We start from the raw sequence: 9477 nt of genomic DNA, 5'->3' as shown, positions 1-9477 counted from the left end.
GTGCAGGGGTGCGATCTCAGCTCACTGCAACCTCCGCCTCCTGGGTTCAAGCAATTCTCCTGCTTCAGCCTCCCGAGTAGCTGGGATTAGAGGTGCCCAATACAAAAATGCCCAGCTAATTTTTGTATTTTTAGTAGAGATGGGGTTTCACCATGTCGGCCAGGCTGATCTTGAACTCCTGACCTCAGGTGATCTGCTCACCTTGGCATTCTGAAGTGCTGGGATTACAGGCATGAGCCACCGCACCCAGCCCAGAGTTTTTTTTTTACTAAAGACCTTTTCATGGCAGATATGATTCAAGGAACTTGAGGTTGCAATGGAACCTTTCCTCCAGGCCTGTCTCCCCTTGGTGGTCTGAGGAAGGGGTTTGAAGGGGCGAGTGGAGTCTGGAATAGGGCCTCTGGGCCTGAATAGATGCAAACAGATGCGTTATCTTCTATTTAGGGTGGTCTAAAAGTATTTGTGTTTTGCAGCCATTTTTCGCACCAACCTAATAGAATGACTACAGGAGCTGGGGCCAGCTTGTGGGGGAGGGGGCAAGGCAGCTTGTGGGGGAGGGCGCGAGTCACTAAATCCTAGTGACTCAAACTTGTGACTCATCTTCCACATCTGTTGGAGATTTAGCCTCCGCCCTCCCCCAGCTCCTCCTCAGGGCTGATTGATCCTGGGGGCAGGCAAGGGAGATGCCTTGGAGGCCTCCCCTCCCACTCTTTACCAGGGAGTGGCTCAGAAGCCCTTGCAGGAGAGCCTGTGTGGAGGAGTGGGAGGTGAGACTGGGATGAACTCTAGTTTCTCATCCCAAAGCATCCGCGCAGGGCTGGTGCGCGCCGTCAACACCCCACGGTCTTTGTTGAAGTGACCCAAACCCAAGTTCTGCCATGAGGAAGGGTCCTGGGGCCACAACGGCATTCCAGAGACAGCATCGCTGAACCCTGCGGGCCTCCTGGGTGCTTGCTGCCCTCTTTTGGTCTGATGGAGGCGCTTTTGTCCAGTTCTGGCTGAACCTGAGATTTGAATTGGGACAGGAGGTGTGGCCAGGGGAGCAGGTAGGGGTGGGGACTTCCGCATTGGGAGATGCAGCCACCCTCGGTTTGTGTCTGGTGCCTGCCAAGTGAGATGCCACTCCTCAGCTCAGCACAATAAGCAAGTCCGCTTCTCCTGTAAACTTGAAAATGATGGAAACTCATCCCATAGGGACTAAACCTGAAGGGGTCTCATGGGCCCATGTCACTGGGAATTTCCGTTCAAGGAGGTCAGAAGGGCTCAGGCAGTGTTCATGGCCCGGTTCCAGCTTCCTGTTCCGTTTTCCCCTGCAATGACTCCCAGCGGCCCCCAGGCGGGCCTCCCGCCAAAAGTAACCCCTGGGCTGACAGACCTCCCTCCACTCCAGTTGGAATCTTGACACAGACTTCTGATTGGCCAGGCTCGGGTGACCTACTGATCTCTGAGAGCCAGTCACTGTTGCCAGAGGGCCACAGAGGGTCCTGATTGGCTGGGGGTCATGTGCTTGAGTATAAGACTGAGCTGTATCCCAGTGGCCCTGACTGAGTGTGGGGGTGAGGTGATTCCCCACAGGGGCAAAGCAGATCTGCAACTGGGCAAAACAGCCGATGTCTATTACAGTTAGTTCTGGGCCAGAATGAGTAATGACTTGGTGATCATGTTTGCTTTTCTTTTTTTTTTTTTGAGACGGAGTCTCGCTCTGTGGCCCAGGCTGGAGTGCAGTGGCCGGATCTCAGCTCACTGCAAGCTCCGCCTCCCGGATTCACGCCATTCTCCTGCCTCAGCCTCCCGAGTAGCCGGTGATCATGTTTGCTTTTCTAGGGAGCCAGCCTAGGGTGCCTGCCTCTAACTGGCTTTGTTTGTTTGTTTGTTTTGAGAGAGAGTCACTCTGTCGCCCAGGCTGGAGTGCAGTGGCGTGATCTCGGCACACTGCAAGCGCCGCCTCCCGGGTTCAGGCGATTCTCCTGCCTCAGCCTCCCGAGTAGCTGGGACTACAGGCGCCCGCCACCTCGCCCGGCTAATTTTTTGTATTTTTAGTGGAGATGGGGTTTCACCGTGTTAGCCAGGATGATCTCGATCTCCTGACCTCGTGATCTGCCCGCCTCAGCCTCCCAAAGTGCTGGGATTACAGGCTTGAGCCACCGCGCCCGGCCTCCCCTGCAAGCTTTAACTAATGTGGTGAAATGGGCCCAGAGAGTGACTGCAAATGGGTGTAGGTTTTTTTCTGCGGTGATAAAAAGGTTTTAAGATAGATTCTGGTGACAGTTGCACAACTCTGTGAATATACTAAAAACCACTCAGTTGTACGCATTCAATGAGTGAATTGTATGGTATCTGAATCACATCACAATAAAACGGCTATATAAGCACATGTGCACACAACCAGCCCACAGCCCTGGGGTGTGCAGATGGACGCCTGGGCTTGTGATGCCGGGCCAGGGAAGCAGCGATTTCTAGCCTCACCCGTCACTGAGCTGTGTTTATTGGTGGCATCTGTCAGAGCGGGGCTCTGGGCAGGGCAAGCTGTGAAATGAAAAGCTGCTGCTCAGTCAGCCTTGTTGCCTGGAGTCTGTGTCTGCCTCAGGCTGCTCCTAGACAGAGGGCATTTCTCAGGGGAGCTCTGGGAGCAGGACAAAGGAGTGTGGCGCCCGCCAAGCGCTGACGGCTGACATGTGGCTCTGCAGAGCTCTGGGAGGTTGCAGAGAGACTTCCTGGTTGTTCTTCAAGCTGGAAGTCGGGGAGTCTGGCCAGCTGCCTTTGCTGTCAGAAATTTGGAGCCCGGGGACTTCTTAGACTCTGACAGGCGAGACTAGGATACATGGGTGGAAGTGGGGGTTTTCTGGGCACAAAGAAGTAGATGGACATCTCACCCTGTCCCCATGACCTCATGTGGCACCTACAGCAATCTCCTGTCACCTCTATGCTGGTGGCATCCAGATTAGCTGCTGCTTTCACCAGCCGCACCTCCCGGACATCATTCATGTCAACATTTATTGAGTGCCTGTTGTTTACCTGGTGCTGTTAGTACTATGAACACAGAGCTGCATAAAACCTTGCCCCTCACCATAACTCCTGGGGAACACACAGGCCGTTGCTTGAAAAGCCAATTTATGCCCAGAACTTTTGCACAGGCCGACAAGGAAGAGCGATGGTTTAGATCCAGTCGCGTTCTTACAATGTGTGTATTCTGGTTGGAAGGTTTTAAGATGGTTCCAGCGCACTTATTAGGGAAATACATACTGAAACCTCAATGACATGCCAGTTTTCACCTAGTAAGTTTGGTAACAATTTTATTTTATTTATTTATTTTTTGAGACACGGGCTCCCTCTGTCGCCCAAGCTGGAGTGCAGTGATGCGATCTCAGCTCACTGCAATCTCTCGCCTTCCAGGCTCAAGCCATTCTCCCACCTCAGCCTCCCGAGTAGCTGAGGACTACAGGTGTGCAGCCCCACGCCCAGTGAATTTTTTTAGATATTTTTTTTTTTTGTAGAGATGAGGTTTTGCCATGTTGTCCATGCTGGTCTCCAACTCCAGGGCTCAAGCAGTCGTCCCGCCTCAGCCTCCCAGAATGCTAGGATTACAGGTGTGAGCTACGGCGCCTGGCCGGTTTAGTAACAGTTTTAAAATATGGCATCCACTGTTGGTATGGGTTCGGGGACCCAGATTCTCTCTTCCGCTGCGGATGGGAGTGTAAATTGGGATGGCTGTTTGGAGGGTAATTGGACAAGGAGCAGCACACACTCCTTGACCCATCCACCCTGCCTCTGGTAGCCACTGTGGAGAAACAGTGTCTTTGCATTTAGGGGACTTCCACAAGGACCATCCTGACAGCGTTGAGAGCAATAGTGACGGTTGAGAAACAGCCAGAGGCCGGGCACGGTGGCTCACAGCTGTAATCCCAGCATTTTGGGAGCTGAGGTGGGAGGATCACTTGAGGTCAGGAGTTTGAGACCAGTCTGGGCAATATAGCAAGACCCTGTCTCTACAAAAATAAAAAAACAAAAGAAACAGCCAAGTAGACCATGGCAGAGCCACACCTTGGAATGTCATTTGCCATTTAAGAAGCTGTGACATGTCTGTAGGTACTAGTCTAGGTGTCAAGAAAGCAGGTTCCAGGATGATTTTAATTAAAAAGAAAGCCTAATCCAGCCTCTCCTGTGAACCAACTCAGCCCCGAGCACATCCTCAGGGTTCTGCCTTTTGTGAGTGGACCCATTTCCCTGCCCAGACCCAAGAGAGTTCTGGAGGGATGAAGGTTAATGACTGTCTCCACGAGCATCCCCAGGCTCCACCGCCCAGTCCTGGGGAGGAGGGAGTTGCCTGCTCCCGGGTGCATTTGGCAAGTTGCTGCCATGTGTTTGGACAAGAGGAGCCCGGGGAGGCCAACCAAGGCCTGAGACACACTCTGGGACGTCGAAGGGTACAGGGTTGAGGGTCCAGCTCCTTCCTAGGCTGCCCCTGATGCTGGGGGTAGGAGGTGACAACCAGGCTCTACCCAACTGTGGATCAGGAGCCCCCGGCTGGGCGGGGTGTGGTGGCTCAGGCCTGTAATCCCAGCACTTTGGGAGTCCGAGGCAGGTGGATCCCCTGAGGTCAGGAGTTCAAGACCAGCCTGGCCAACCTACTGAAATCCCGTCTCTACTAAAAATACAAAAATTAGCCGGGTGTGGTGGCAGGCACCTGTAATCCCAGCTACTCAGGAGACTGAGGCAGGAGAATCACTTGAACCTGGTAGGCGGAGGTTGCAGTGAGCTGAGACTGTACCATTGCACTCCAACCTGGGTGATAAAGCAAGACTCTGTCTCAAAAATAAAAATAAAAAAGGCCCCAGCTGGGGGAGCGCTGCATTCTGGAAACAGGGTCCCCACAGCCTCTGGACTGGATAGATGAAGTCCAGGGCTGGGCAAGGGCCTCCTGTCACTGAGATGGCAGGAGATGGGCCTGGGGTGTGTGGCTTCTGGAGAGAAGCTGCCTCTGAGATGGTGTGAGGTCCTGCATATGGCGTCCATCAGCCTCTGCTTCTGTACAGGGCAATGTCATAGCTGCAATCCTGTGTAAGAGTGTGTGGCCAGGCACAGTGGCTCACGACTATAATCCCAGAACTTTGGAAGGCCAAGGCAGGAGGATTGCTTGAGCCTAGGAGTTTGAGACCAGTCGGGCAACATAGCAAGACCCTGTCTCTGAAAAAAAAAATATTAGCTGGACTTGGTGGCGCAGGCCTGTGATCCCAGCTACTCAGGAGGCTGAGGTGGGAGAATCGCTTGACCTGGGAGGTCAGGGCTGCAGTGAGCCATGATTGCACCGCTGCACCCCAGACCGAGTGACAGAGCAAGACCCTGCCTGGAAAAAAAAGAGTGCGTGTGTGTGTGTGTGTGTGTGTGTATGTGTGTGTACATGTACATGTGTGCTTATTCAACACATTTATTGAGCAGCTGCTTGGAACCTGCCACAAATAGATTGGTGAACAACAGAGACAAGACCCTGCTCAATCTAGAGGTGACATAGGGGTGGGAAAGGGGGCAGATCACAGGAAGAAAGGCACATAATTGCAGACAGTGGTCCGTGCCATCAAGGAGATGAAGCGGGGCAATGTGATCTGAGCGGGGCCAGCGGGCTGGTTCAGACAAGGCGGTCAGGAGGCCTTTGTGAGGTGACAGCTAGTCTGAAGCTTGAACTTGGACCGGGAGCCAGGCAGGTCAAGGCCTTGGAGCAGAGAGAGCAGCAAGTCGAAGGCCCTGGACGAGCCCGCTGGGTGTAGCTGTAGGAAATACCGCTTGCTGGGTGTCCTAAGCCACAGAGTGTATTTCCTCGCAGTTCGGCGGCTGGAAGTCTAGGATGGAGGTGCTGGCGGGGCTGGTTTCTCCTGAGACCACTCTCCGTGGCTCACAGATGGCATCTCCCCGTGTGTCCTCATGTGGCCTTCTCTGTGCACGAACAGCCCTGGCGTCTCTCCCCTTCTTGCAGACACACCAGGCACACTGGACTAGGGCCCACCTGTGTGACCTTGTTTTACCTCAGTCCCCTCTTCAAAGGCCCTGTCTTCAAATACAGTCACGGACGTTCTAAGGTGCTGGGGGGCTCAGCTTCAGCGCAGGAACTGGGGCCAGTGTTCAGTCCGTAGCAGGCCCTGAGGTGGCAGCAGGCAGGCTTGGTGGGTTCTAGGAGAGCCCACATGCCTGGATCGCCTGTGTGCTGGGGAGAGGACCTGGTGGGGAGGACAGGAGGAGTGAGGTTTGAAGGGGAGAGGACCTGGTGGGGACAGGGGCCATGTCTGGAGTACCCACGTGCTGGGGAGAAGACCAGGTAGGGAGGACAGGAGTGAGGCTTGAAGGCAGGTGAGGCTAGGGGTGTGCTCTGAGGGTTGCTGGAAACCACTGGAAGCCCAAGTGGCAGTCTGGGCTAATCTGCAGCTGGTTTGTGTGGGATGGTGCAGCCCTGTGGGACAGAGAGAAGGGCAAGGTCAGGGTTCCAGTCCGTTTCTTACTCTAAGAAGTCTCTGAGTGCAGAGTAGCCCCTGCTGCATAGGCGGGGCCTCAGCGAGACACACGCCTGCCTTGCTCTCCCCTCCTGAGCACACTTCCGTTCTCTCCTTCTCCGAGAATTAAAGGCTGGTGGGTGTCTCACCACTACGTGTCCACCTTCCTGTCCGGAGTGATGCTGACCTGGTGAGTAGCCCCTCGCTGGGCCCCTCCAGCCTCCCAGGGAGTAGAGCCTGGGGCCCGGGAATGGGGAGGGGTCTGATCCTGACGGCAGTGGTGGGGGGCTCCAGGGCCACATTGGGAAAGTATGAGCCTGCAGCTGGGCCAGGCTGCTGTGCCGGCCCCACCCAGCCCGTGAGGGGGTTCTCTAGGGAATGGTTTCAGGTGTCCCTGGCCAGGGCAGAGGTAGCGGGGCTGCAAGGCTGGAGGGAGCAAGTGAGGCTGGGCACTGAAGGAGACCGCGGAGGACAGAGGGGTCACAGGGAGTTAGCGCTTCTGCACGGCCATGTGGACTCCTGTGCTTCTAAAAAGAAGATGGGATGACCTTGCCCAGCCCCAGGGATGGAAGGGCGGAAGTTGGGACCTCAGTTTGACTTTATACACCTTTTCCGCTCTGCTGGTTGGAATGGAGTCGGGGCGGGGAGCCATTTCACAGTGGGCCCACCTTTGTTTTTTCCTACCTTCTCTCCAGGCCTAATGGACCCATTTATCAGAAGTTTCGCAACCAGTTCTTAGCATTTTCCATTTTTCAGAGTGAGTGACTGTTGCCTGGATTTGGGGGAAGGGGCATGGTTTTCTGAGACTTTCACCAAGGGAGGGCCCCAGCTGACATCAGTGCTTGCCTGTGTGGCAGGGAGACCAGACTGGGGGAGAGGGTCCCAGAAATCCAGAAAGAGCTGTCCCCGCCCCAGGTCAGCTCCACCCACCTTCCAGCCCCCAGCACTGCCTGCTCCTTCCCCAGGCTGGAACCCTGCCAGCTGTGACCTTCGGGAACTGAGTAGCATTGGGGGCACCAGCCTTTTTTCCAGTCCTAAATAAGTCCTCCAAATGGAAATAGACATTATTTTTCTCATCTGAAAATCGCTCTGAATTTGTATACAATGAGCTGGTTCCAAGGGTTGCCTCTAGGGAGGGGGGCTTGGATGGTTGGGGACAGGGAGAGAGTTTTACTCTTCACCAACCTGTTTGTTCCCTTTAAATTTTATCCCATGTGTGTATTGCCTTTCTTTTTCTTTTTCTTTTTTTTTTTTGAGATGGAGTCTCGCTCTGTTGCGCAGGCTGGAGTGCAGTGGCGCCATCTTGGCTCACTGCAACCTCTGCCTCCCAGGTTCAAATGATTCTTTTGCCCCAGCCTCCCGAGTAGGTGGGACTACAGGTGCGTGCCACCATGCCCGGCTAATTTTTTTATTTTTAATAAAGATGAGATTTCACCATATTGGCCAGGGTGGTCTGGAACTCCTGACCTCAGGTGATACACCCGCCTCTTCCACCCAAAGTGTTGGGATTACAGGCATGAGCCACCACACCCTGCCGTTTCCTTTTTTTTTTTTTTTGAGATAGGATTTCTCTCTGTCACCCAGGCTGGAGTGCAGTGGTGTGATCTCGGCTCACTGCAACCTCCGCCTCCTGGTTCAAGCGATTCTCCTGCCTCAGTCTCCCAAGTAGCTGGGGTTACAGGTGCCTGCCACCATGCCCGGTTAGTTTTTGTATTTTAGTAGAGATGGGATTTCACCATCTTGGCCGGGCTGGTCTTGAACTCCTGGCCTCAAGTGATCTGCCTGCCTTGGCTTCCCAAAGTGTTGGGATTACAGGCATGAGCCACCATGCCTGGCTGTATTGACTTTTCAGATACCACAACCTACATTTTAAATTAAAACCTGCTTGCAAACAAATACAAATATATAAAGCCAAGAATGGAAATTATATATCAGCCCACCCAAGGGGTGATCAATGTTAATTAAGGTCTGTGTCCTCTCAGAAGTTTTTATTCATAAATATGTATATACATGTGCGTATTGCATTACATATATTTTACAAGTATGGGATCTTTCTGTACATAGAGCTTTACTATTATAACCTGCCTTTTGAATTTTTAAGTTTATCATAGCTATTTTTCATGTCATTACCACCTCATTTTTAGCAACAACGAAGTATCCCATTGGATGGAACTCTCTCTTGTGTCTTAGCATTGCACACAGCTCCCAACATAGCACTGGCATAGCTTGCATTCCAGCAAGCATCTATTGTCTACTGCATGGAAAATTCCAGAAGTTTCGATTCTTGTTGGGGCTTAGTTGGGTCCTCACATACCTGAGTTCTGTCTATGTTCTCGATAAGGGCTAAAGCAGGTTCAGACCAAAGGGTGTGTGTGTCTGTGTGTGGTGTGTCGGGCGTGGGAGAGGGTTGTAACCAGGGCACCCTCTCTGCCTCTGCCCAGTAAAGACCCACCAGCCTTCTCTTGGGGTCAGAGAGGAGGTGTTGCCCTGTCTTCTGGGGACACCATGCCCTGAGCCCGGGCGCTGTGCTCCCCCTGCAGGCTGCGTACAGTTCCTGCAGTATTATTACCAGAGGGGCTGCCTCTACCGGCTGCGGGCCCTGGGGGAGAGGAACCACCTGGATCTCACAGTGGGTGAGTAACTGGGCCTGGGTTGGAGCGGGGGCAGGTGCTGGACCCGCCAGCTCCCCCACACCGGGAGTGCGGCCCAGCGAGCACCTCCCATACAGTGGAGCCAGGCCACTGCCCTTTATCCCGAAGCGCCTTCCAGAATTCATCCTGGATTCTGTTTCAGCTGCCAAGTGCCAGGCCAGCTGCATACCAGGCCCTGAGGGCAGGGCCTCTGTGTCAGCCTCTGGAAGTATCTATTTTTGTGTGTGTGTTTTAGAATGTATACACACACACACACACACACAAAATTAGCCATTTGTCTATAACATGTCTACATACCAACATGTATAGTACATAAATACACGTACATGGGGGAGACATGCTTCATT

General features: G+C 53.5%; 1 protein-coding gene across 1 annotated transcript in view; it reads left to right on the top strand.

Moving 5' to 3' along the window:
• Window positions 1-9477, top strand: part of TMEM120B (transmembrane protein 120B) — a gene marked incomplete at its 5' end in the record, with an annotated part of 91966 nt that overhangs the window by 79507 nt on the left and 2982 nt on the right. The window contains 3 exons of the mRNA XM_011948593.1: window positions 6604-6669; window positions 7175-7236; window positions 9020-9112. Coding sequence (XP_011803983.1) covers window positions 6604-6669; window positions 7175-7236; window positions 9020-9112 — 221 coding nt within the window. The remainder of the gene's footprint in view (window positions 1-6603; window positions 6670-7174; window positions 7237-9019; window positions 9113-9477) is intronic.

This window comes from Colobus angolensis, unplaced genomic scaffold, assembly GCF_000951035.1.
Source record: "Colobus angolensis palliatus isolate OR3802 unplaced genomic scaffold, Cang.pa_1.0 Scaffold28, whole genome shotgun sequence".
Lineage (NCBI taxonomy): Eukaryota > Metazoa > Chordata > Mammalia > Primates > Cercopithecidae > Colobus > Colobus angolensis.
The sequence above is the reverse complement of the archived record's forward strand: the minus strand, read 5'-3'. Positions and strand labels throughout refer to the sequence as shown.